This window comes from Punica granatum, chromosome 8 (genome assembly GCF_007655135.1).
Source record: "Punica granatum isolate Tunisia-2019 chromosome 8, ASM765513v2, whole genome shotgun sequence".
Taxonomy (NCBI): Eukaryota; Viridiplantae; Streptophyta; class Magnoliopsida; order Myrtales; family Lythraceae; genus Punica; species Punica granatum.
In genome coordinates, this window is record NC_045134.1 from 27140070 (window position 1) to 27168020 (window position 27951).

Consider the following 27951-nt stretch of genomic DNA (forward strand, 5'->3'; position numbering starts at 1 on the left):
CTTCATGGGAGAATTCAAACACTGCAGGATGCCGGATGTACGGCACCCGACTTTTACAAATCAACCCGAATTTCGCTTCTACCTTGCCCTTGCTCTTGCCTTCATGGAATCAGATTCCTTTGTTCCATTTCCGAGTTACAGCAATCTCGTAAAACCCTACTCCTCTCTCTCTCTCTCTCTCTCTATCTCACATTTTCTAGGATAAGAAAATGGTGCACGTACGCCGTTGCAGCATCACGGATGATCTGTTTCGTGACAAGAGAGGTCGATTGTGAACCTCACAAGAAATGGTGATGTTGACCAATATATATTTCGTGCAGCCGAAGGGGAATCAAGCGCTCCTGGTCCGATTATCAGTACTCTTTATATATATTTTTGAGTATGTAGTACCTATACATCTTTTTCATGCGCTCTAGCTATTTGTCTTCTTTAAGTTTGAAGGTTTTAGTTAATGATTGGTATCAATCTAGAGGAACTCATACATACGTATATGTCATCATATTTACGTAGAGAGATTGAAAAATAAGAGTACAGCCATCTTGGCAATCTATTGCATCTTTCAAGACCACAACCAGTTTAAAATTTCGGCGGCTCAAGAGTTTGTTGCGGATCCATCTTTTCTCAAGAACCTCTATCAATGAAGTGTAGTTTTTTTTTTTTAATTTCAATCTTCTCGAGTAATTTCACTCGGCTTTAAGGGCCAAAGAATCACATCAAATCCAAGTTGCAATGAAACGGTAGACTGCAAAATCCATGAAAATGAGATTGCTTGATCAGGAGACCAACCAAGCATTTCTAGGATTTCACAATTGAATATGGAGAGAAAGGTAATTTATAGGGATTACCATGTCTAGGGATGAGTAGATGGAGATCCCGCACACGACATATTTTTACAACACAAGTAGAGTCAATTTTGTAATCGGAGGTACAACACCCCTAATGTCGTCACATGCACGATAGAAAAGAGGATCTCATAAAACGTGAGCTACGAAGAGCACATGCTCGTCCCACAAACTCCAGGAAGAGAGACCTCTGGCTCTCAGGAAAGTGAAGGTCAAGAACCACGGCCCACAGGTGCCCCCACTTTTTCAATAAGATACTCGTCCTCACAGCATCCATTAATGGAAGGAAACATCGGATGTGGAGAAGAAGCTCACTGGGTGACTTACATAACCCATTCGAGCAATCGTCAGCATCCTTACTTTGATCCTTATTATACTCCTAGGATTTCAAGACAACTTAAATTCAGAGAGGGGAACAAAAAAAACAATAATATGTTAACTTAGCAAAGGAATGTTCTACCTACCTCTTAATTAATCTACAAAATAGCTTGTTGCCCATGCAATTTTAGGAAGTTCTTGTCGCAGTTATATCCATACAAAATCTAAGGACTATTAGTACTATGTATATATTGAACTCTCAAAATTTCAGACCATTTCATCGTAAGTAGTAAACGGCTGGGATGCTTTCTTTGATAGTTCATGGAGGCCGCTGCTGATGCATGTAGTTGGTTCTCATAATCATATGAACGACCACGTTTACAAGTACCTATATATTTGTTTTTGTTTCTGTGTCGGATTGAGCATTGGGAAGACAAGATAACACTAGCTATAATCCGAAATACCACTTAATAATCAGTTTAGGTTACCTCAGCATGTTGATCCTGCTGTAATTCCATCAAAGATTTATCGGACTTTTGCTCAACGCTCTGCCTTTTATGGGCAGAGGATTCGAATTCTTGTTTAACACGATGATCTTGGAGTTGTTCTTTACTGCCAGCATCGAGCACATCATTAGTGCAATACTCTGGTTGAGATCTCTCCATCATCAATTCCCTCAGAGGACAGCATATGCTTCAGCCTGCCTGCCCATACATAAGAGGAGTTTGAAAGCACATCTATATACATTATTAACAGATGAGACAATTCCTCGGAACCATGTAGGAGGAACTCTCGCGTAACCTTTTGACCAACCATTAATAAAATAAAAACAAATGACAGAACATGATGGAAAAGTCCAAAAATCAACATGTAATCGAAAATATAAAGTTCGGCAATGATTTCAATTGGAAAATTAAACGAAGCTACTGACCGGAATATCAAATCTAGTTATATATAAATGCATATATGTGCCTGGAAACTATAGATGTTATTATTAGTGATGAAGGAGGCAGCAACCGAAAACCCGGTGATCCTGTGACCTCTTCCTCTTAATTAGGTTCTGATCTTTTCATATATATCAGAAGTTAAGCTAAGATTAATCAGCAGAGAAGAGAAGAGGCCATTCGGTCAGCACGCATCACCTTCAGCTGATTTCATCTGCGACGCTGATGCGGATGGTCCGAGGAAGAACCTTAACCAAGACTAGAGGGCGGTATGTGGTTTCGTGATTGAGAACTCGAATGATGTTATTTGCTTGTGACTATGGTTACCCTAAGATACTTTTAAGATTCTCTCCTCCTCGGATATACATGCCTTGTTTGGTTTGTGAGTATTATTTTAGAATAACAATTCTAACTTAATTCTACTAACTACAAAACAAAATAACTCATATAAAGTTAAAGAGTGGGTCTCATTTATACCACTTTTTTCCACAACAAAATAACATAACCCATACAAAGTCAAAGGGTAGACCCATTTATACCACTCTTTTTCAAAACTAAAATCTGATTTTAAAATCCTACTATGTAACCAAACACAATAACAGTAATTAAGCGAATCAAGTGGCCCGTTCACATTTTTTTTTTGTAAACGGGCATATTGTGTGTGTGTATATATATATATATATCGGACATGTGTTGGGAATTCATTCTGTATTTTATTTAGGCAAGATATTTGTAAATCAGTTGAGTGAAATACTTTTTTTAAGTATTTTTGGTTTAAGTCATTGTATCAAGTATTTATATGCATTATCAATGAGAAGAATTGTCATTCTGCCAAAATCCGTCGACGTATAGTGTTGTAATCATCTGAGCTCATCTGACAATCCCGGCCGGCGCGGTGTTGGCTTCCTGTCTTCTCCAAGCAGAAGATTTTCCGACATGAAGTGCGTTGACTATAGAATGGGCTCGCATACTTACAATACTACACGTACATAATCGAAAGATCTAATTAATTGAGCAACCAGGTCATCGTGAAGTGCGTTATAGCCTCAGTCAGGCGCCACTGGGGTTAATGAGCCTGAGGGGAGTAAAGACTGCCTTGTCCCGAGCCATGGAAATGGAAGGGGAAGCCTTCCCTTTCTGCTCCAATGAAGGGTTTTGCTTTTAGAACGTAGCTGAGCCTAAGCCGTGACTTGAATTGCTTTTTCAGTTATCGTCTTTACGAGAGAGAGAGAGAGAGGCGGGAGAGGGACAGGCTGTTATCCGGGCCGGGTAGCAGTATCAAGTTACGTGTATGGGCTATGGAGCCCATTTTTAGCAGTAATGGGCCTTAGTGGCCCATAAATCGGCCCATTTGAATTTGAAGGGTTAGAACTCGTGTCATGCATGCACGGAGTTAAATCAAATTTTATTTGAAAATTATACTCACGCTAAGTTATGTTAAGAAAAATATTTCTAAATGCCTTTTAATTCCTCTGCGCCACATCCTATGTCTTTTATAGTGTTAGTATAGTCTTTTAATAGATTTTTTTGCCACTTTTTTAATTCAAAAAACATAGTTTGTTCCATTGAAAATATAAAACAATAAAATTAATAACAATGAAATTAAAAAATAAAAAAATAAGAGGGAAGTGATGGTAGTTAGAAGCAACATATGAATTCACCGATTTAATTCCTAATTTTATATATATAAAGGCTCTTAGTTTAGATACTATTTAGTAATAGGTATTCTGGATAGAAGGAAAGTTATACCAACAAATTTCCTTCTCCCTTTTATAATACATATATATAGATAATAATCGTTCGCTCAAACACATTCATTTCTAGGAAGAAAATAAATAAATATTTGTTGTCCCATTTAAATATTATGTTTTTCTTTTATTCCCTTTTATTATCAAATTAATTTATTATATAGTTATATCTATATATCTATCTATATATATTAGTAGAATTAACTTGAGAAGTAATAAATGCTACTAACTTGAAAAGTGATAAATATTCCTACCAATAATAGTAAGAGATAAGTAATTAAACAAATTTAGAAGCTATATTTATATATAGTAAAATGAACTACAGTTTACATTAAATAGGTCATATTAAATGGAATAAATATATCAAAAACTTATTGGCAAAAAATATATATATATAAAACTTGTGCATTGCACTAGTGTACAACATTAATTTTATGACTTTAAATTGATTAAAACTACCAAAATACAAACTTATCAAAAAGCAAACTGTTAATTCTAATATTCACCTTTTAAATATTTTAATACAAATTTTACTAGAATAAATGTATGAAACTTATGGATTGCACAAGTACTGCGCTAGTACAACATCAAAACTAAATTAAAATGAAATTAATGTTGAAGGATCAAGTTATGATGAAAGATAAAAGTCAGAAAAATAAAGTATAGAGGTGGCTCCTATTGAGCTAGTTATCAAATTAAGGTTCCTTTAGTATTATATTGATATTAATTTATCTAGCAAACTTATGCAACGACAGCTTTTAGTGGGGAGATCATTTTGTATGGGAACATGAAATTAAATACGAGAACACTTCTTTTACTTTGTTTCTTTTATTTATTTATGATTAAAATGATAAGCAGCTGCAGCTCTAAGAATATATATTATCCAATATAGGCGTTCCTTTATAGGAGGAAAAATAAATATTTTGTTTCCCCAAAAGAAAAATTATAGGAGCCGTAAATAGATAAACGAGAGAAAAATAAGGAGTATGACAACTCAAGAAATTTTTAGTACCTCTCTGATTATTTTTTTTAAAATTTCAAATAAAGGTAGGCGTCATTACATTATATATTTTTGGGTAATTTCATTGCACTAATATATATATATATATATATAATTTTTACTTTGATTGAAACTTTATTAAGTGGAATGCACCTTACCACGCTTTATATTCCATATCGGCACCGACTCACCATATCAAAGCATCGGTTTGTCCATTAGGTTTGAGCTGATCTAATTGTTCTGGGTTTTCTTTTTTTGGGTTGTCTTTTGTAGGACTTTCCCAAATTTCTTTTAATATCATACTCATTTTTTATATTTAATTAATTAATATATACGTGTAGGCTCTTGAGCAGAAATGTATATATATTTATATAGAATATGTGTGTGGGTTTATTTAATGGTTTGTTGAATTGGAGACGCGCTTTTAATTGTCTTGGCAGTTTCTACTTTTGTCTCTTAATATGATATTCGTGCATCAATTGCTTGATGAATGTTCACTTGATCCCATTCAAATTTCAAAGTCATCATGACCAAGAAATCCTTTCTTAGTAGTAGAAAGCCTTGTATTTATCTTTTTCCAACTGGTGGAGCCTTGTGATATTTCTTTTTACAACTTGAGTTGCTATATAGAAATTCTTTTCTCTAAGAATATATGCAAACTTTTGATATTTTCAGTAAAATTGAAATATGCGTAACACCCTTGAAATGTAGATGTTCATTAATGAACAGGAGTTTAAAATGATTAAGAGAAAGCACAAATTGTTAGCGCATGCGAGAGACAAAAATGTCATATTAGGTTTGATCATATATATGTTATAATCGTTGATGTAGATGTCGTTTCTCAATTTACTATCGTGCAGTTTTCTTCTATATGAACGAGATTTTCATACATACATACATATATATATATATATATATAGATACTGATGCCAAACTGAAAATATGAATATATAAGTTGAAGCAACGCCATTTTTTTTTCTCTAAAAAAAAAAAAGTTACCTACTGAAATCGAGAATATGGATATTATTACTAATTAGTTCAGCATTCTGACAATGAAATGTCAATTATATCCATATATATATATATATTAATAAACGAGTGGGTAGAAAATTAATTAATATTAATAAGGCTTATAAAAGTGTGAATGAGGAAAATAAGAAAGAATTCGACTGCCATGCCACGTGTCAGAAATCGACGACTTTTTGTTAGCTCTTTTGTGTCAGAAAGAGGAGATAATTTTTTTTTTAAACATCATTTGTCAGGGCAAATATTATATATATGAGAGAGAGAGAGAGAGAGAGAGAGAGAGCAGTGAGCCAACACCACCCCTCACTCGCAATGACATCATCTGAGCTGTTGATTGTGATTGAAAGATGGCTCCTTTCTCTTCTCCTCCATCTCTTGCCTCAGACCTACCTCCCTTTTCGCCGGCAAAACGCCTCTCCGGTGACCAGTAAGCCGGCCCCATGGACGTCAACTTCTAGGCTTCACGGGTCAACTCCGCCAAGCAACTCATTGCCGTCCAATCTTCCCGTCTGACCCCATGTACTTGTCATTACATTGGGAATTTCTACTGCTTTCTTGTTGGAAAAAAGTTACCATTTTTTACCAGTGTTTTGCTAAAGTAGCGTACTTCTCCGGATGCCATACACTTCCATGATTTTCCGAGTCACACACTTTTGATTTTGGATATATATGCTGGCTTTTGGTCACGAATGGCCAAGCTCGGGGACCTCTAATCAGTGTATATATATATATATATATATATATATATATTATTGAATTTCTATTGAGTTTATACGGATCTGAGCTTATATTCACTTAAAAATTTAAGATGATAAATGGTGATACCCAAATATTGTATAAATCAATAGTTATTCTTTCATATTTTCTATATGTGAATATAATTCCCAACATAACTCAACCATCTCCCATTATAATGACAACGCAATCATGGAATAGAGAATTATAAATGGGATAATCATTGGGAGCTATACTAAAATGAGCACCATACATTCATAATTCCAACATTCTCCTACTTGATTCGAAAATTTTAAGTATCTAGATGCTCAAATCTCGATTTCTAACTTTAGAAGAAATAAGATACACGAATCAGGACAACAAGTCCTCTTAGAACGAGTATTATCTCCCTTGTGTCACGGTGTGTCTCATTCTTTTAACCTCACACCAAAACTTCATGAATAAACTATTTATTTTAGGTCCAACTTTAATTGTTATTCCTCACAAACTAGTGCACATATGTATGAGAAATAAGCTGAATAAGAGTGTCAATATAAACACAAGATTCGTACAACTATTACTACATAATGGAACCAAGTCCCATGCGATTCACATGATTCTTGAATCCCTTAGTTGGCATGCATTTCGTCAAAGGATCGACGATCATTAATTTAGTGCCAATGTGCTCAATGACCACTTTATTCTCTTTCACACGTTCCCTAATAGCTGAGTACTTTATGTCGATGTGCTTACTTCGACTTCCACTTCTATGGTTCTTAGCCAATTGTACAACATCTAATTATCGCAATACATCTATAATGGCCTAGCAATAGAATCAACAAATCTAAGCTCTGGGATGAAACTCTTCAACCACACACCATGTGGGGTAGCCTTAAAGCAAGCACTGAACTCAGCCTAAGTGGTAAATGTAGTAGTCAAAGTCTGCTTCGAGTTTCTCCATGAAATAGCTTCGTCGGCCATCATAAAGATGTATCATGATGTTGATTTCTGAGAGTCGAGACAACTAGCGAAGTCAGAGTCAGAGTAGCCTACCACCTCGAGAATATCGATTCGTCTATACATCAACATGTATCAGATACTTCATGACTTTCTTTGTTGCCTTCCAGTGGTACATTCCTTGATTACTGTGATATCTGCCTAACATTCCTACAACAAATGCAATATCGGGCCTTATACAAAATTGAGCATACATAAGGCTACGAACAGATGAAGCATATGGGATGTTTGTCATTTGTTCTCGCTCTAGATCATTTTTAGGGCATTGGTTTAAATTGAACTTGTCACTCTTCACAATGGATGTGCACTCAGCGAACAATACTTCATTCGAAATCTCTCCAAGACCAAAGTTTCATGTGATAGACCTAAGATGCTGTGAGGTCTGTCCCTATAGATCTTAATCCCAATGGCATAAGATACCTCACCTATATCCTTTATATCAAAATTCTTAGAAAGAAATTGTTTCACCTCATGTAACAAGCCCTTATCATCGGTGGCAAGTAGAATGTCGTCCACATACAAAATCAGAAAACAAATCTTACTCCCACTGACCTTATGGTATATACATTGATCCACAATATTCTCTTCGAAACCAAAAGAAGAAATAACATCATGGAACTTCAAGTACTACTGACGGGAGGCTTGTTTCAAGCCGTAAATGGATTTCTTGAGCTTGCAGACCAAATGCTCACCTTTACTAGAGGAGAACACTTCCAAGTTGTTTCATGTATACCTTCTTCTATAGTTTTCCATTGAGGAAGGCTGTTTTCACATTCATTTGTTGCAGGTCTAAGTCAAAATGGCTTACTAATGCCATAGTAATACGGAAGGAATCTTTCTTTGATATAGAAGAGAGAGTCTCCATGTAATCGATCCCTTCCTTCTGAGTAAATCATTTGGCTACGAGTCTCGCTTTATATCTTTCGATATTACCTAATGAATCCTTCTTGGTTTTGAAGACCCATTTGCACCCTATGACCTTCGAACCTTTGGGTAACTCGACAATATCCCAGACTCCAGTTGATGCCATTGAATTCACTAGTATTATCTAATGTAACAAATACTTTAATGGGCAAGGAAGTCAAAACAATTGGGCCCACTTCATAAGCCCAACCATCAGAAAGTTTACGCGGGTCGAATTGCAAGTTCGATGTCAAAATCAAATTCAAAGGCCAGCAGCATATCTGAGTTTTTTTTTTGTTATATTTTAACCCTTTGGTGTTCGATATTCGAAATCCGCCCCAATACTCAAACAAATCAAAATTTTGTGAGGGCATCTCGACCCCGATCAACTATAATTACGTACTGCCCTAAATGAGTGAATAAACTAATCTCTTTTCAGGGTTTGACCTCATATGTGTAAGTTCCGTGTCATCAAATCATCAGTTTATTGATAGTTATCTTGATTTTTGACTCAAATTCAGACGTTCAATTAAATAAAAATTACATGTTTACATCTGCCAATCTCTTCATGCACAAAGACCATTGGTTCAATCTGCCATGGCTTGGCCTCACCCTTAGAGGATAATCATTTTCACTCTACTGTACACGTTCGGATTGACCTTTTCTTAATGGGGTATTAAAAACGGAAAGAGATCCACCACAAAATTACTGATATTGAGATTCTGATTTGAATGACTCAACAAATGGTTTTGCTCGTAATTAAAGCCCTTTTATAAATCAACATCAATTTTGCAAGGAATCGCTTCAATCGATGCCGATTAAAACACACCCATGTAGACAGAATGCACAAACACTTATGTATATTCATATACGAGAAGAAATCAAACTGAATAAGCCATCCAAATGCAGTGCCCTAATCTCAGTGATCAGCTATTCAATAAGAATGATAACTTAACACCAGATGTCACCATTATCAGAGCATGCAAATTAAATTCATAAAATATTGAATCAAACATACGACGTGCGATAACTCGATGTATGTTTTATTTTATGAAATCAAATGCAATCAAGGCAGAGACTTTACGGCTATGATACCAAATGTGAGATAAATACTGAAATTCTCACTGAATTTAGAGCACACGATTAATAGTGAAAGCAAGAATTTAGGATTACCTCCAGCCATTGATTTTAATTATGGTATTTGAGAGACCGGATTATAACTCGCACATAATCACTAAATAATCCACGAGCCTAGCGAACAACCACGAGTAGTATTCCGAATTCACCGAGACTCCTGGAACTCTTAGAATGATCGAAAATCTTTCAAGCTCTCAGTAATCTCACGTAGATGGCGTGTGTAACCTCATGAATCACCGAGCTTGGGGACCTCTAATCAATGGATATATATAACTCAACCATCTCCCATCATAATGGCAACGTAATCATGGAATGAGGGATAATAAATGGGATAATCATGGGGTAATCATTGGGAGCTATATTAAAATGAGGGCCATACATTAAAGATCATAATTCCAACATGATGATATAATGTTTCCTTTCATATCCATAGTCATGGGCAGTTTGCCGGTTGATTGATGAGGCAAGGGTGTTGGGTAATTGGATTCTAATAAAGTAGTAAGTATGCGAAGATACTCAGCCGGAAGGGGTCCGAGTGGAATTGGGCGGAGGCTGACTCTGTACATAAAATCAATACACTGCCAGTTCTGAATGATTCGATTTCATGTGTACTGTCAGCTGAAAAATTGGTAACCTTGGATTTCCTGAGGCCTTGGAAGGCTAATAGGGGTCTTGAGGAGTTCGGCGTTGTAGACGTTTAAGAAACTGATGATGATTTGACATTCTCCGATAAGCGGTGTGAATATTGGCCAAGGAAAAGAAACTGATGAGTTGGAACATGAATCTTCTGGCAGAGGAGCTCAGACTGTCCCAACAAATGGGCTTATCTTTTGGTCTTCTTGAAACGGGCATGGTTGTGGAAGGGTATCTTTGAAGCATTAGGTTGATATTGGTTTCATAGTCCTTCGAAGCAGTCGTTATTCTAAGACTTTGATTAGGTTTGGCGAAAGGGGAAGGGGGGGAGTGCATGGTTGATGGAAGGGTATCTTTGAAGCATCATGTTGATATTGGTCTCATGGTCTTTCAAAACAATCGTTATTCTCAGACTTCTGAAATTTGTACATGTGATTCATCTTTATGGCGAGTTCCTCCGCTTTACTGCTTTGATTGTCTTGTGACAGATAACCATCTGGTGTAGGATGAATTTGAAGGAGAAGAAGATGCAAGACTTTTCTTTCCATGCCCTCTCTGTTATATTGTGGCAAATCTTCTGTGCAGTCACTTGCAGAACTTACACTGCTTTGACTTGAAAAATGCAGTAAGTACTCCATCGACTCTGCTATCCTTTGTTACTTCTGCATAGCTGATCATTCATTGAATGCACTTATTCCAGTGTGAAGATCAAGCAGTGAATTGATTTAAAATTGAGGAAAGTGTTTTGAAGTTCTAGTTTTTTCATCTGCTGCCTGTTCTGCTGCAAAAATTTCCAGGTTTGCCCTCTTTACGCCTCGAACTTAAGAAAAGATGCATTTGGGCATATCATAGTACAGCACACCAGTTCCTTAAAAGAATCATTGTATTAGGCTCTTAATGTTCTAATTTTCGGACATGTAGAGCAAAGTTGGTTTTCTTACAATTAATCTGAAAAATGCTGTCCTGAGCTCTCACAGCGGAAGAGAAAATTCTCAAAAATCTGGCCCCTCGACCGGTACCTCAAGGAATCTGGAGAAGGAACTCAGCTCGTTTCTCTGGTCCTCCGGAACTAATAGGGGGAACATAAATGAAACTTCACCGGATCCACTCTTATCACCCTTCCTCTGCAACATACCAATTTCAGATTCCAAAAAGATCCGGGAAGATCAGACTATGAGTACAGATTCTTCTATTGCTCCCAGTTTGAAAAGGTACATTCATCCCGTTTTGCTTTCTGCTTGATTACTAGACTGTGTTTAAACTGCCATGGGTACCTCTGTTGTGTTTGCAGTGCTTCATCATCATTGTCACATGAAGTTCAGGGACAAGATTACGAGATAAGAAGGCAGAGAGCAGAGTTTGTGCAAGAGCTTATTGGATCAACCATTTTCTAGGGCAATCCAATTTGAAGTTGAAATTTTCCACACGCGCATGCATTAGTCCGCTGATAGCTACAGAATATGCATGATTGTTGCGGGGTAGTTTCTACATTAGATGTCATGTAACGTGAAAACACTCAAAGAGACATTAATCGGAATATATAATCTTCCTCGGTTACACGGTATTGTCAATGGAAAATACCATGTCATTCCATCTTGCACATTGAAACTTTCAATGATGAGTCCAGGGTATGAAACCGACTTGCTCGAAAATGGTGAAGATGTCAAAGGAGGAAGTTAAAAAAGTTAAAAATTAGGCTAATCATCCTTCAAGGCAAAAAAGATGAATTGAACTCCAAAATATTTTGACATCTCATAAGTTTGTAAGGATGAGTAAAGCTGATTGCATCCAAAATGCTGAATGGAGGTCACTCAATGATGGACTGAATAACTCCGGCTCCGACCGTCTTCCCACCTTCTCTGATAGCAAACCTCATACCCTGCTCACAAGCCACCGGCATGATAAGCTCGACCACCATCTTAACCCGATCTCCAGGCATTACCATCTTCGACTCCTCATCCTTATCATTCATGATTGAAGCCACCCTTCCCGTCACATCAGTCGTCCTCATGTAGAACTGGGGTCGGTACCCAGCAAAGAATGGGGAGTGCCTCCCTCCCTCTTCCTTCTTCAACACATAAACGATGGCAACAAACTTAGTATGAGGAGTGATTGTACCAGGCTTTGCCAAGACCATCCCTCTCTGAATATCAGCCTTTTGGATACCACGGAGCAAGAGTCCCACATTGTCCCCTGCCATCGCATCGTCAAGAATCTTCTGGAACATCTCGACCCCTGTGACTGTGGTGTTCCTCGTGTCCTTCAGGCCAACAATGTCCACCGTGTCCCCAACCTTGATGGTGCCCCTCTCAACTCGTCCAGTGGCCACGGTCCCACGACCCGTGATTGAGAATACATCTTCGATTGCGAGCAAGAATGGGAGGTCGGTCTGCCTCTGTGGGATTGGGATGTAACTGTCCACAGCATCCATGAGTTCATAGATCTTATCGACCCACTGGTTCTCCCCACGCTGAATGCTAGGATTTGCCATCAGAGCCTCCAAGGCTAAGAGAGCAGAACCTGAGATGATCGGAACATCATCCCCAGGGAACTCATAGGAGGAAAGCAGCTCCCTGACTTCCAATTCTACGAGCTGGAGAAGCTCCTCATCGTCCACCTGGTCTTGTTTATTGAGGAAGACCACCATGTTGGGGACACCAACTTGTTTGGCCAAGAGGATGTGCTCCTTAGTCTGGGGCATGGGCCCGTCCGCACCTGAGACCACGAGGATTGCACCGTCCATCTGGGCAGCACCAGTGATCATGTTTTTCACGTAATCTGCGTGGCCTGGGCAGTCCACGTGTGCGTAGTGCCGGTTCTCGGTCTCGTACTCGACAGTAGCAGTGTTGATGGTGATACCTATATCCACGCATACACACACACACACAAAAATCTTCACAGCTCTTCTCTATTGGCAAGAATTGGTCTTCTCTCTTATGCAATTGAATTGAAGTCCCCATCATGAAGTTCAAGAAAAAGAGCCCTAAATCACTTAGCAAGGCAGTTTATTCAACCAATGATGGATTGGTCACTACAACCGCAATCGTGAAATGGGACATTACACGATTTCAAGTGTTGGGACAACGTAAAAGTTCGACCTTTACTCATGCTCTGTCCCTAACCTGCAGACAGGAAATCAAGAAATTGCAGACCCAAGAAGAACTGAGAATACCTCGAGCGCGCTCCTCTGGGGCGGCGTCGATTTCATCGTACTTCTTGGGGGCGCTGTTGCCCATGGAGGCCAAGGCCATGGTGAGGGCGGCAGTGAGGGTGGTCTTCCCATGGTCGACGTGGCCGATGGTGCCGATGTTCACGTGGGGCTTCTTGCGCTCGAACTTCCCGCGGGCAGCCCTCACGGTGAGGGCCCGGCGGCAGCGGGAGGCAGTGGCCGCCGCAGAACTGCCGGAAGAGGAGGGGGCAGTGAAGGGGGTGATGAAGGAGGACGAGAGCTGGGGGGGAGGGGCTAGCTTCGCTCGGAGTGAAGTGGAGGGGAGGGAGCGGGGAGCTGCCGAGGAGGAGGAGGACGAGGATGACGACGGCGCGTATGGGTAGATGAGCTTCGAGGAAGCAGAGGCGGTGGCAGCGGCCGACATTGCCATTGAAAAAGATAGGCTCTTGAAGCTGAAGCTGAGGAAGAAGGAGAAGCTCAGCCGAGCAGAGGAGAGTGAGGAGAAGAGAGAATTGGTCTTCTTAGTTATCTCTTTGCCTCTGCAGAACCAGAGATGGCCTCTCGTCCGAGCTTCTATCCACTTCTTCTTCTGCTGCTTCTCTGCCTTGTCTCACCCGGGGGGGTACAGAATCTCCATGCTACTCGCTCCCAGCTGGTGACACGTGCCCCCGTAATCCACGACAGTGTCTAGAGACGGGAAGACCAGTGGTGTGTCTGAGGCCCATAGTGTTCCAATGTTTCAACTTTCAACATCGCATGTTCATATTCCATATGGGCTTTGTGGCTCAGAGGCGATGAAGTGACTGCAGCCCTGTGGGATCGGTTTATGCATGTATGTCTGAGTGTCGCAAATTCAATTCGAGGAGACAGCCCACTGAAGCAAAATCTGAGCTGCTCTCTTGTTCCATGTATACTAACTCTAATACACAAGCCACAGATATGCCGACGGCTCCGCTAGCTCTCACGGCTCGAAGTTTCCTCGGGACAAATATTTGATGTGGTATAATAGGTAAAGGCATAGTGAAACAAGTCGACGATGAATATGATAGCTTTCATTTGGAACCTTACTTAACAGGACACTACTGTCTCATCTTGGAAGTGAGAACATGGCATCCTGAAAGGATCTGCACAGACCATAGGCAGGCTGTTCTGTTTTGGAGGGGAAGAAAGAGTAGAAATTTACGGGAACAGATGTCGACTACTCGGCTGTCTCTCAGCAGACAGCATCACCTTGACTTACTGCTGCATTCATGCTCCATCATTCATTCCTGTAGCTCCTCTAAATCCTAACTCTTGTTTCAGTCGCATGGGGGACTCGTTTCATTGACCCTATCCCTTCTCTGTGTATCCCAATCTCATGATAAGCCCGGTTTTTATAAGTCAATCTATCTGCATTTTCGCCTTCCAAGTTATCTTGAACGGTTCGCTGTATCAACCTAATACCGCAGGTCATGCAAGGCGATATTTCCTGCTGCCCCATGGCAAGTTGGACCGAGTGGGACTTCTCATTGGAAATCGCAACGAGAAGGTGGAGTTTGCGTTATTCACCATTTTGCATGTCTCAAAACAGATGTTCGTTGGCTGAAGAGCCAAACCAAATAATCCATACAAAAAGCCCGCACTTTAGCAAGAGTCCTATTCGACTCATACACGGTTCGCCAGAGTGTTTCAATTCTCCAAGCAGACTTTTTGAAAGAAACCATTTCTGCTGGCAAGTTGAGTCCATAAATGATAAACCCAACTCAAGAACGCATCAGACCAGAATGACAAGCTGGCAAATGCTACAAATTGAAGATTGCCAGCTGGCCGTAGAATTTCAGAATGACGAGAATGCCCCCGATACATGTGTAGGAGTGCATTTTGGGCCTCTAGATCATATGAAGAGCTCTCATATTTGAAGCCCTAAATCTGTATTCTGGGCCCTGCACGTGCAGCTGTCTCATCCCTGCATGTGTTTTGTTTGAACAACGATTGCTGCATGATTGTAAATTTGCATTTGTGGGCAAGCACTTCTGACCCATTGTACATCATGTGCTCTGAGATGGTTCGTATGGTACATTTCAAACAACACTAGTCCACAGGAAGTCCCTTAGGATTCCTCTGTCCAACAATAAATGAAGTCAAACCACGGGGCCATGATTGACACGTTAATCCAAACCCGACTGGTTTATTTATACTCATCGTAGTTTATGCATGGTTCCCGCAATCAAACGGAATTTAATGTGACATATCAGGGATGGACTGTTTCTTTTGGCAAGGTACTGTTGCAGTGAAAGGGATGCATGAGGATCATCTTTTTTGACCACTTCTCAAGCTCAATCACTTGTAACTGAGAGATGAAAAGAACGAGAGGGCTTGGCTTCTGAGCTGAGTGTCCTTCTTGTCTCCAGCTATTTTAACCTAAAAAGTGCAGGGAGATTGGACCAGATCTACAGCAGTTAAAACTGCAACATTAAACAAGAACAAGAAGAAGATTCCCTTTTTTATATGAACTTCTCTGCAACTCCTAACTCTACCTCTTACACAATATATATATATATATATGTACGTATATATGTATAATGGATTTACTTGTTCAAATCATGTAAGATCAGCAAGACCCACATCGGAATAAACAACAACTCTCTCTTTCTTACTGATCATTTTTTTTTCTCGACTTTTTTTGTGGTTTTGACTGGTCATCTTCTAGTTTACTGCCAAATTATTTTTTTATATTCATGCTTCCAACCAATCCAAGAGTTATTCTATTCTTCATTTTTTTGCAGAAACCTATGCTCCAAATCTGGTGAAAATGGCTTCTCTGCCTTTCCACCATATTGTATGGAAGAGAGTAAACATATCTGCATCAAAAAAGCTGAACCATCTCGAATTCACCACTTTTGTCTTGCTTAGTTCTGGAATAATCTGACAAGAAAATTAGACGCGATCGGATCCAGTCGATTACGGCCTTCGCCCAACTCTTAATATGTGCATGCCGAACCATTCGCGGTTAACAAAACTTTCGCTCTTTTCAGTGCTGAGAAATGTTTTCCAGTAGACTCAGTCTACTATGCCAGTTTGCATATGGACATATATATATATATATATATATATATATATTATGAATAATTTTATCTGCTAATATCCTGCCAAGAGCATCCCTGGCAGTGTCTCTGATTGGATTCTTTTTCTAAATAAGATCCCTCTCTCTCTCTCTCTTTCTCCCCTTCCTCGTCCTCCTTCTTTTTCATCCCATATGCTGATATTCTCACTCACTGCAGCTCTGACCAACCCATAGTTTCATCCCCCCAAACAAAGAGCTCTGCTGATAGATTTTACTTGCAGTTTGGGCTAAAAGTTTAGAGGGAAAAAGAAATGCAAGATCCAATCGGGATTCCGGCTTGCTTCTCCTTAGGCGAGAAGCTCAGCGATGACCCGGCGGCTGTCACAAGGTCGGGGCAGAGCGTGTTCATGTCTGTCTATCGCACGAAAGTTGCTGATCAGTGCAGATTAATCACCATCACTTGGTGCAAGAACCTGATGCTCCATGGCCTCTCCGTGTCGGTGGAAGGCCTCAACAGGGAGAACCAGCAGACCTGCAAAGTCGAGCTCAAGCCGTGGTACTTTTGGAGGAAGCACGGGTCGAAGAGATTCACGGTGGATGGGAAGTCTGTGGATGTCTTCTGGGACCTTAAAGCCGCTAAATTCAATGGAGAAGCGGAACCGAGCTCCGAGTACTACGTGGCTGTCGTGTGCGATGAGGAGGTCGTGCTTCTTGTCGGGGACCTGAAGAAGGACGCCTACAGAAAGACCGGGTGCAGGCCTGCTCTTATCGAGCCCATCCTCGTCTCGAAGAAGGAACATATATTTGGTAAGAAGAAGTTCTCTACACGGGCTAAGTTTTACGAGAAGGGCAAGTTTCACGAGATTTCCATCGAGTGCAAGAATCGTGCCACCAGTGGAAACAATAGCAATGGAAGTAGCGGCTCTCTGAATGGCGTCGAGCCCGAAATGGAGATAAGGATCGACGGGAATTTAGTAGTTCATGTCAAGCACCTCCAGTGGAAGTTCAGAGGCAACGAGTCCATCTTCGTCAACAAGCTCAGGGTCGAAGTATACTGGGATGTTCACGACTGGCTCTTTAGTCCGGGGCTGAGGCACGCACTGTTCATTTTCAAGCCGGTTCTATCGTCGATTTCTCCATCAGCTATTATGTCTCCCCTGTCATCATCTCACACAGGAAGTTCCGGCTCAGCCGAGACGCTAGGCACGTCAGAGTTCTCCTTGTTTCTCTATGCTTGGAAGGTAGAATGATAGATACGGCAAATGAACAATTTAAGCCTAACAGATTTAATAGAAAGGACCACACGCAAGTCTGTGCCTTTTTACAAAAGGTTTTGTCCATGCTCGATTAACGTGTTGGGCTGTGACCGATTCAGTCCGTCGTCGTGATAAACCTACGGAAACGGTATACAAGGGGCATGTGATGGACCAGCAAGAACGAGAAGATGAGAGTGGTTAGAGTGCAGTTGGATTTGGGAGAGAGAGGAGAGGAATGGGGCAGGCTGATTGGATGGGCATGAACAGCTGGGAATTGAGCAAGTTGGGGCAAAACTGGACAAAGACAGATTGGATCACTTACATATTTGCCTCAATGGCGTCCCCATCAATCCATCTACCTATCTAGAGGTGTCTCCTTCTAACAAATTGGATGCTCTCTCTCTTGATCTGATCTTGATAATTGCGAAATATAGATTTTTTTCCTCATATTTTAAGTCTTCCAACCAATACTGTGTTGCTATTTCTCTGAATTATATATATATATATATTATTAATGTATACAATCATACATGAGAATTTGAGGATAGGTTTTACAAGCTAGTGAATGTCTGTATCTGGCAATGACAATGCCTATGCATGTGATGGGGAAGAGGAGCTGTTTCTTGTCGGGTTCTCTTGTGTGAAGCTTCCCCAGTTTTGAACACCAGATAATTGATTATGGAAGGTGGGATCATCAGATCAGATCAAAAGGATCAAGAACTGATGAACGTTACCGAGATATGAACTTGTAATGTTTGGGATTAGAATTCTTGCTTGCATGAAAGAATGATTCTGCATATGACCACGATTTGAGTTCATTAAGCAAACAAATTGTTATCTTATCCCCAGATTACATTGACCGCTAAATTATCGAACATCTGCGCTCATTCTAGAGGGTGGCATTTTTGACCGGCACCCGTGAAGGGCCCCAGTGCGGTCTTATGATAATAATCCTAAAATTCTGCAACTTCATAGCTTGGGAAGCAACAATTTCTACTTGTAATATGGCAGCTCAAGACAAATTCCGAGTCACTGTCAACTAAGAATGACAGGTACTGTGCTACCACGGGATACACAACTGGGTGATCGGGTCCGTGTATTATTTTTCACGATACCCGGACCCTATCTTGTAAGGGACATATTTCAAGATTTTGAAACTGAATTTTATCCCGTTGAATCCTGAAACTGGAACCTACCCGGAATTTGTATTATATAATACAGTTCGAGATACCCTATCGAAACCTATAAAAAAAAATTTTTGTCTCCGTAGAATTGAATACAGTCATCGCCTGTTCAACCAGATCATAATGTCAGCAGACAGCTAAAACACCCAAGAAAGTGACTTCATTTGGCTCCAGTCCAGTTCCCATCATTTCATGGAATAACCTCAGAGCTTCGTGGGCTTTTCCATTTTGCCCACAACCAACAATAATCATAGTCCAGTACATAGTATCCCTCACTAGCAAGCTGTTAAATAATCATAAGCCATAAATGATTTCGCCACATTTCGTATACATATCAGTGAGAGATGTGATCACAACACCATATGATAAATACCCACTCTTAGCACAGAAAGCATGATGAACCTGTTTACCGCTTCTAATTGATGCCAAACTAGAATAAACTTTCGGAATACTTGAAGGAGAGTGAAGAAGCGTCTCCCTGAGACCAGACCAACCGGGAGTGACCATCAGATCGAAGAACCAGACGCTGGAAAACAAAAACCAACAAAAAAAAGAAACTTTAACTTGGCGAAGACTGAGGAGAGGCTCTGGCTTGGAGCAGGGGACGGAGCAAATAGCAGAAAGTCGAAAACAGAGAGCGAGAGAGAGAGAGAAGATGGAGATTGGAGACGTATGGGTTGGATTAGAGCTTAGCTCATAGAAATCGAGAAAGGGGAATGGAGATTGGAGAAGAGACAAAGAGAAGAGAAAGGGGAATCGAGAAGCTCTAGTTAGGTTTACATTTAGTTTCAGTCTTTCAGACTTTCAGTAACTTCTTTTTTTTAATTAGTAACCATTATTTGGGTTCAAGTACCGGTTATAGATACTCTATATACAAAAATCGAAACCGGAATCGATTTTTACCGGTTTCTTATTTTAATACTCGGATCCTATCATATTTTCAATATGAATTACCCGGACCCTACCGTAATTGGTAGGTTCCGATCAATTCCGAGTATACCTAATATCCATGCACACCCCTATAGAAGTCGTAAAGGAAGGAAAGAAAGCTCATATTCCAGAAACAACAGCTGGGTAATAGCAAACACAACAGCAAACAATGAAATGAGGAATAAATCACGTTAAATTGCATGTCTCAACAGTACAAAATGGCAGATCATATCAATGGCACACAAGTTCTGCAACGTAATAGACACAAACATGGAGAATACCACAAGGTGCCAGCATCGCTCACTCTTATCAACTATGGAACTATCTCTGGCACCCCTGACATCTAAAAGTGAGGACAATGAAGAGATAATACCAAAAAATAGCCAAACGAGTATCACTGGACCCACCACTAACTATAGAAATCTCGACATGTATGTCTTATCTGAAATTTCAGAGACCTTTCTGAAGGCAACAAATAAATTACAATCAATAAACTGAAGCAAACCTCTCATCTTCATTTCGAACCGAACCCAAACCACTTGGCGAGAAAGAACTTGTTCTTCCCTCGGCCAGCATCCGGTGCCGATTCAGCTGATGCCTTTGCTGGAGCTTGAGCAGGAGTTGTATTCTCTTTATTATCTGCAAGAACTTATGGTGTCAATAGGTTAAGCTGTATTCTTTGACATGACTAAGAAACAGAAATCTCACCTGGTCTTGGGGAAACCTTGTGAGGCATCCCATTTGTGGCATCATTAGACTTTGTATTTGGACCTCTCGTTGCCGGTTCATGGTAAAGGGCAGAAGTGGACTTTCTGTCCGGAACTCTGTGCTCTGCAAGTGCCCCCCCATCCAGAAAATCTGTGTTTTTTTAGTAGTATGGAAACAAACGATAAGAATAGCTACTAAATCGGAATGGTAGCACCCTTCTCCAAGCAAGAAGGGAAGTTGCTTACTCTCGCTAAGAGGCTTCCCATAGCTCTGACGCAAAACTTCAATAAAGGCACCATCCCGTTGATCTTGCATCACTGGAAGGAGCCACAACAAAGAAAATGAGAATAAGCTTAAATGCTCTTTATCTATATAATGCCTAAACTGTAAAGTTTTTATGAGATTATTTATACATTACAGATGATAGTGAAAGGACGTACACTGATCAAAGAGAGCGTTTCTGTAATTGGGGGCTGAGCCGACTAGCAGCAACTGTACTGCTTCTGCATCTCTAGTTTTAGATAGCTCAGCACTTGCACTTAGATTTTGTGTGTCTAAAAGTATTCCGGCAAGCTGTTAGCCAGAAGACCAGTTAGAATTCTTATTAAAATCAACCACTGACTTTTTAGGTGTTTTAATGCAAACAATCTTACCAAAAGTTTCTTCAGTAAAGCAGTTTGAAGAAGATCATAGGCTTCTTCACAATAGTTGTCCGTAAGGATTGTGCATTGAGACCCAACCTAGAGGTAAAAAGAAATACCATTAATTTAAAGGCACAAAATGCCATTGATAAGATTTTGAGAAGCTTCTAACATGGAAGAAGCCTGGCAGTTCTGACCTCGTTGTTGGTTTTAAGAACGTCTTGACCGACCACGAGTATGTTCAACCTCCCAGCCATCATTAGACTCTCCAAATCTACCTGGTACGAATTTAAAAGCAACACCACAAACTGTCACATGTCCAGCAGAGACGACTCAAGAATGCGATCCATTTTGTTTGCTCTGCAAGTGTTTTAAGCATTTTCCACGACAAATTACTAGGAACACGTCGTATAAAATCGAAACGAAGAAGCTGATAAGCACCTCATCAGCAAAGAGAACTGAGGATGGGTCTAAACCCACGTGATGGAAGAGCCAAGCAGCCTGCCTATGTTTCCACATCCTTGACCTCTTGAAATTCATCACGGGCACCACCACATTTCCCCCATCTTCATCACCATTTCCCCTGTTTTTGCTCACCCGGTTTTCCAACAGCCACGCGTAACATATTGCAGCTACCATAGAACTCGTACCTACAAAATATTGCAAGACCGAATTAACGAAACTCGAAACCCGTCTACACGCGCTGTAGCTTCAAACGTTTCATCTTTAGGGTCTCAATTTAGTTTTACTCTCCAGTTCATCGATCATCAGATTCATTATTCCTTAAACAAACAAGTAACAACAGCATCTTTGCAATAATAAAATCATAGTTCCCATCAATATGCTCGAAAATATCTGCTGAGGATTTTCATCAAGTGTGAAAGAACTTGAATCGCGTGGAGAAATGGGGACTGAAAGCTCACTGTTTGAAGGTCCAGACAAGACAATCTTGGGCCTAGCATCGATCTGTCCGTCCAACAGCTTCTCGATCTTGCCCCTCTGTTCCTTCAGGAACTTATTCACGCTGACCGGATTCAGACCCCTCTCCCCCTCACCTTCCCTAGCCAACCCATTGCCGTTGTCCTTCGGCGGGGCAATCTTCTCCAGCGAGCACGTGGACGACGAGATCGACCTCCGGTGGGCCGATTCCACGATGCTCCTCAGGGGGGAGAGGACCCTGTCGTCGGGGGCGAAGCATGTTGCTGACGAGATCGACCGCCGGTGAACGGACTCGACGAGATTCCTCGGCGGGGACAGCAGCTGCTGCTGGCCGTCCTGCGCCTGCGCTGATGTCTTAAAATTGCGGCGCGGAGGGGGAGGGATCCCCTGCGGCTGCGTCACGGCGGGGTGGCTTTGGAAGCGGGACCTGCGGCTGTGGGTCGACAGCCGAGGTGGCATGCGCTGAGGTGGTTGGGGTTGTTCGCTGATGTGGGGGGCTACGGTGGGGTCCTCTGCCGACGTGGCGTTGGGTGGTTTGAGCATGTTGGAGAACCATTTCTGGACCGCCGAAGCAGGGGATTCGCCGGTGGGAGAGTCCGGACCTCCTATGTCCAGCGTCTCGGATCTATTGCGGCTATGCTTCGCCGATTTTGTCAGGATTTCGCCGCTAAAGCCGTCCAGTGCTCTGTGCCTGCATGCATGAACTTAACGTTTACATTATGATCATATAAATTTACGACGGATAAAACTCATACTCAACCGTGACATGATCAGTTGTTCTCGTTGTACCTTCTGGCAGACCTAGAGAGCGGATCCCTCCGGTCCAGCTGGGAGGAAAGTGAGAGCCTGCCCTGGGCCGCTGCTGCAAACCGAGGTGACCCTACAAGCGGGGAAGGCGAGTCGCACCGGGCAGGCGACGCCGCCACCATCCGCCTAGCTTGCTCGAGCCACTCCTGCGTTTGCCTGCTGCTGCTGTTGCTCCTCGTACTGCTCTCGAAATCATCCTCCTCGTCAACTTCCTCGTCGCCTTCGCGGCCCGTCAAGTTATAGGCTGTCTTGTCGGTCTTCATGGTCCCAAAGAACATGTCGTTCATGAAGTCTGTGAGGTCGGGCGTGTGCTCGGGTTTTTGCTGCCTGCCGTCCGCGATTTTCTTCTTCAAGCTGATCTTTGAACCCACCATATTCTCGCTCGTCAGTCGTAACAAAGTCTCTGCTCACCGTCCTCTTTCGATGACCCAAAAGAGATCATAGAAGAGTTTTTATGTACGTTTTGATGTTGTCACAGAGAAAGACTAAAGAGAGGTGATTTGGTTTATGTTTAGGACTTTGGTAGTATCAGCTTCCTCACAAACTTGGCCCCAGAAAAATAAAGAGGAAAAAAAAGTGTAGCGCAATAACACACGTTATCGTATGGTAATTTAGATATTTCGAGTTCGATACTTATTGTATCACTACTCGTACTCTTTTATTATAATGACCAGAATTTATATTTCATAATACTAAGTTTGTGAGCTTTTTTTAATTAAAAAAAAGGCATGACAATAATCAGAACTGCCAACTGGTCACATACAATATGGTGCCGGCGCCGGCTTGAGAGTATACGCTGTCGTTTCCTGGATTATCAACTTATATATGATATTGGCAAAGCCACAGAAAAATCCCATATATCCCAGTTGCACTAATACTATTATTAGACGGCTTTTGCGTCCTATCGATTTAATTTAATTAATTAATTGATCAACTCTTCACTTGGATATTAAAGTTCTTCCTTAACTCCTCACGACTAGGGCCAAATCAATATCCAAACAGAGATTATGATTTCAGTCAATCGACTAAACACACCTAATAGTCTCATAAAAAATAGAATTTCTTCCTTAATTAAAATTAAAATATATGTATATTTAACTGGTGAAAATAGTATATATATTTTATATACGTTGATGCAATATGTGATTAATGCATTTTAAGAAACAAAAGGTTTAAAAATTTTTAAATATGACCAACAAAGCGTTGGTTGAATAGTAAGCAACTCTAACTTCTGTGAAGAGTAGAACACAATTCAAGCTCTTAGAGGCGTACTTGTTGGGAGAGAAAATAACATTTAATATTTGATCTCCGGAATTGCGAGAAAAATATCTCCCACAATTTTATTCACCGAAACAAAAAAGAAATTTTCAAGTAGGATAGGTCGAATTGTCGTGTTAAAAAATAACAAACAATTAATTTGTTTGAAAATAGACATACAATTCTCAACATGTTGCATACACAGTTATACAACATATTCGTCAAAAGTTTCTATTTTACTATTACCCAAAAAAAAAAATAATCTATTTTTACATCTTTAGTGACCAAAAGTTAGTGGACATTAAATCAGCCGATTCATAATAGGCAACTAATCAATATGTCGACATTATATCATTGATATGTTGCAGGACGCGATCGATGCAGTTTAAGAACCGAAAACAAGTTAGATTGTGATCAAATTAGAAATACTGGAGATCATTTTGGACGTGTATGATGGAATAATAGTTTAACAGACAGATACGAGTTGGATGAAACACAAAACTGGAAAAGAAAATAACAAGCAAGGACCAATACATTAATAACGCCTGTAATGAGCCCGGGAACAAACTAATATCTCATGAAAATCGACCAAAAAATAATGGGTTAAGGTTAAAAGGCATTTAATAAATCTAGATAATTGCATCTTCAGGATCGGACGGCATGTTACAAACCTAGCTAATGCATGGGACGGATACATAGTGATAGAAATACTCCATGCCCGTCACATATAGTTGCGGGAGTTCTTTATCGGGTTAATTAAAAAAAAGAATCTACACTTTGCTCTCTTTCTAAGATATTGATGAACATGAAAGTTATTAGAAATTAAAACAAATAATTATAAAATTATTTTATTTATAGCCAATTGTATATCTTTCGTTATATTTTTCATTTTTCCATTAAATTTTCCGTTTTCCATTTGTTTTTCCATTAGTGTTCCGTTAATTTTGTCAAGATCAAGAATTGTATCTGTTATTCTATTCATCAACGATGAAGAGTCTACAAGATATACAAGTCCTCTCTACTCCACAATAGGAAACAAAAAACTAACTTTAGAAAAATGTCAAGTGATGCCTAATCTAGAAGATTAATGAAATATTTGCTGAATATTTACAGAATATAGCATATCTCATAATACTCCCCCTCAAGTTGGAGCATGAGATTGTCGAATGCCCAACTTGCTAAGGAGAAATGTAAAACGATCTCGACCCAATGCCTTTGTGAATATACTTGCAAGTTGCAGCTTGGTGGAGACATGTGCAGTGGCAATGAACCGAGACTGGATGTGCTCACGAATAAAGTGGCAGTCTGTCTCTATATGCTTAGTCCTTTCGTGAAACACTGGATTGGCCGCAATGTGTAAAGCAGCCTGATTGTAACAAAATAATCGCGTCAGATGAGTAACCTTCACTCCAAGTGAACTTAACAAACTCCGCAACCATAGTATTTCGCTCACAGTAGCAGTCATAGCCCTTTATTCAGCTTCTGCAGACAAACGAGACATCGTAGACTGTTTCTTAGTTTTCCATGAAACTGGCGATCCTCCAAGTGTGATGAAATATCCCGTAACCGATCTTCTAGTTATAGGGCAACTAGCCCAATCCGAATCACAATAGGCCACAAGATCTAGAGAGTTGGGCTGTATAAAAATTCCTTGTCCAGGAGACTGTTTCAGATAACGCACAACTCTTATGGCTGCATCCCAGTGAGGCTGACGTGGATCCTGCATAAACTGCGCTAATACGTGAACCGAATAGCTCAAATCAGGTCTAGTAATAGTCAGATAAATTAATCGACCAATTAAGCGTCTGTATCTGCTAGCATCCTCAAGCCGTGAACCCAAAGTGGCGGTGAGTCCATGATTCTGCTCCATAGGAGTATAAGATGTCCGAGACCCTAGCATACCACATTCGGTGAGTATGTCAAGTGCATACTTCCTTTGACATAAGAAGAGACCTGAATTAGTACGAGTCACCTCAATTCCCAAAAAATACTTCAATGGACCAAGATCCTTAATCCGGAAGCATTGATGAAGATACTTCTTAAAAGAAGCGCAATGAGTAGTGTTGTTACCAACAATTATGAGATCATCCACATAGACAAGAACCCCCATAAATATGTCTCCTCTTGAAAAGGTGAATAATGAATGATCGGCACCTGACTGTTGAAATCCATATCCTCTTAAGGTATCAGCAAATTTAGAATACCAGTTGCGAGAAGCTTGTCGAAGACCGTAAAGGGATTTTCGGAGACGACAAACTACCCCTTCTCTACGAGAAGAGAAACCCAGTGGCAGCTTCATGTACACTTCCTCATCCAGACTACCATGTAGGAAAGCGTTCTGCACGTCCATCTGATGTATTTCCCATCCCCTTGCCACCGCTACAGTTAGCAGACATCTCACAGTGACTAATTTCGGTACGGGAGCAAAAGTCTCGTGAAAATCAATACCTTCTACCTGAGTAAATCCCTTGGCAACCAAGCGTGCCTTATAGCGCTCAATACTCCCATCTGCTCGTCGTTTTATTTTGAACACCCATTTACAATCTATGGATCGTTTGCCATGGGGCAAACTCTCTAATGTCCAGGTGTGGTTCAACTCTAATGCTCGAATTTCTTCTGCCATTGCCATTCTCCATCTAGAATCACGAACAGCCTCCCGATATGTCTTGGGCTCGTTATCCGAATCGATGGCAACTAGGTAAGATAAATCAAAATTGGAAGAACCCGCATGAGCTAGATATGATTCAATAGGATACGGCGTACCTGATGATTTCGATGGATGGAACGAGCAAGGGGGGTAATGGGTGGCAATGTGAGTAACAAAATCCTTATTTTTATGATCAACGAAATCCCTTAGATGCCTAGGCGCCAAAATTTCCCTGCCCGATCGTCGTGAAAATACTATTCCTCCATCTCGGGTAATCTGCTCAGTTGGGAGATTCTGATGGGCTTCAATCTGCTGGACATCCTGAATTTCAGTCTCCTGGGCCCTAAGAAGTTGCCTTTCGGGCTGATGTATTGACATTCGGCCTGGGCTGGGCAGATCCATGGTGTCCAGAATGTCCCAAGGCTTATTGGGCCACAAACTGGGCTGCATTACTCGGGCTTCTGTGGGCCCGTTCAATGGCGAGCCATCCTCCATTTCCTTTACTGGCCCACTCTGTTCATTTATTCGTGGGCTGGACATTCTGTCACGGGCCCCTTCTTTGTCTCCAAACGATAGCTCCGTCCAATTCCGTCGGGTGTGTCCACCACCGTCCCGAACTTCATCTGACTCCCCCTCAGCTTTAATGTTTTCTTCATTCCACATTTGATCGATAAATAAAGGATTTCTGGTGCTCATCGTAGGACGGCCAATTTTCTCAAAAGGAAATTCACTTTCACAAAACCGAACGTCCCTCGAAACAAAAAAATCTTCTTTCTCCAAGTCGAACATCCGCCATCCTCTCTTCCCATGAGGGTAACCTACAAATATACACCTTCGAGATCTTTCCGCGAACTTGTCTTTATCACGCGGTCGGTGATGAGCATAACATAAAGATCCAAATACCCGTAGGTTCGAATAATTTGGCTTCCTTTTAAAAAGAACTTCATAGGGACTCTTACCTCCTAGCACCGGTGTCGGCATCATATTAATCAGGTATGCCGCCGTCGCAACACTCTCTCCCCAGAATCGTGTTGGAAGAGATGCCTGAAATAACAAGGCACGTGCAACGTTAAGAATATGTCTGTGTT

The 27951-nt window shown here is 40.8% G+C and overlaps 3 protein-coding genes, 1 long non-coding RNA gene and 1 pseudogene across 6 annotated transcripts; 2 read left to right on the forward strand and 3 right to left on the reverse strand.

Annotated features, from left to right (window-relative positions):
* Nucleotides 1-816: 816 nt before the first annotated feature.
* LOC116187285 lies at nt 817-2422 on the reverse strand. 2 transcript variants are annotated; one of them, XR_004152025.1, is made up of 3 exons: nt 2303-2422; nt 1649-1860; nt 817-1221 (listed from the first exon to the last, which is right to left on the reverse strand). It is a non-coding gene; the product is annotated as an uncharacterized LOC116187285 (long non-coding RNA). The 2 variants fall into 2 exon arrangements; XR_004152024.1 differs by having other exon boundaries at nt 1649-1864; nt 2303-2412.
* Nucleotides 2423-6150: 3728 nt separating this feature from the next.
* LOC116188625 lies at nt 6151-11676 on the forward strand (annotated as a pseudogene).
* A 129-nt stretch (nt 11677-11805) lies between these two features.
* Nucleotides 11806-14046, reverse strand: LOC116188624 (elongation factor TuB, chloroplastic-like). The gene is made up of 2 exons (XM_031518098.1): nt 13455-14046; nt 11806-13141 (listed from the first exon to the last, which is right to left on the reverse strand). Exons 1-2 carry the CDS (start codon nt 13879-13881, stop codon nt 12090-12092), a joined length of 1479 nt encoding a protein of 492 aa, XP_031373958.1. The 5' UTR covers nt 13882-14046; the 3' UTR covers nt 11806-12089.
* Nucleotides 14047-16160: 2114 nt separating this feature from the next.
* On the forward strand, nt 16161-18572 carry LOC116189664. Its single transcript, XM_031519427.1, has one exon. The coding sequence runs from the start codon at nt 16806-16808 to the stop codon at nt 17742-17744; it is 939 nt and encodes a 312-aa protein (XP_031375287.1). The 5' UTR covers nt 16161-16805; the 3' UTR covers nt 17745-18572.
* Nucleotides 18573-20029: 1457 nt separating this feature from the next.
* LOC116215944 lies at nt 20030-23621 on the reverse strand. 2 transcript variants are annotated; one of them, XM_031551773.1, is made up of 9 exons: nt 22942-23621; nt 22137-22843; nt 21655-21863; nt 21411-21491; nt 21226-21312; nt 21013-21145; nt 20818-20889; nt 20573-20695; nt 20030-20503 (listed from the first exon to the last, which is right to left on the reverse strand). In XM_031551773.1, exons 1-9 carry the CDS (start codon nt 23331-23333, stop codon nt 20379-20381), a joined length of 1929 nt encoding a protein of 642 aa, XP_031407633.1. In that variant the 5' UTR covers nt 23334-23621; the 3' UTR covers nt 20030-20378. The 2 variants fall into 2 exon arrangements, with proteins under 2 accessions (XP_031407633.1, XP_031407632.1); XM_031551772.1 differs by having other exon boundaries at nt 20573-20722; nt 22942-23614.
* Between the last annotated feature and the right edge of the window lie 4330 nt (nt 23622-27951).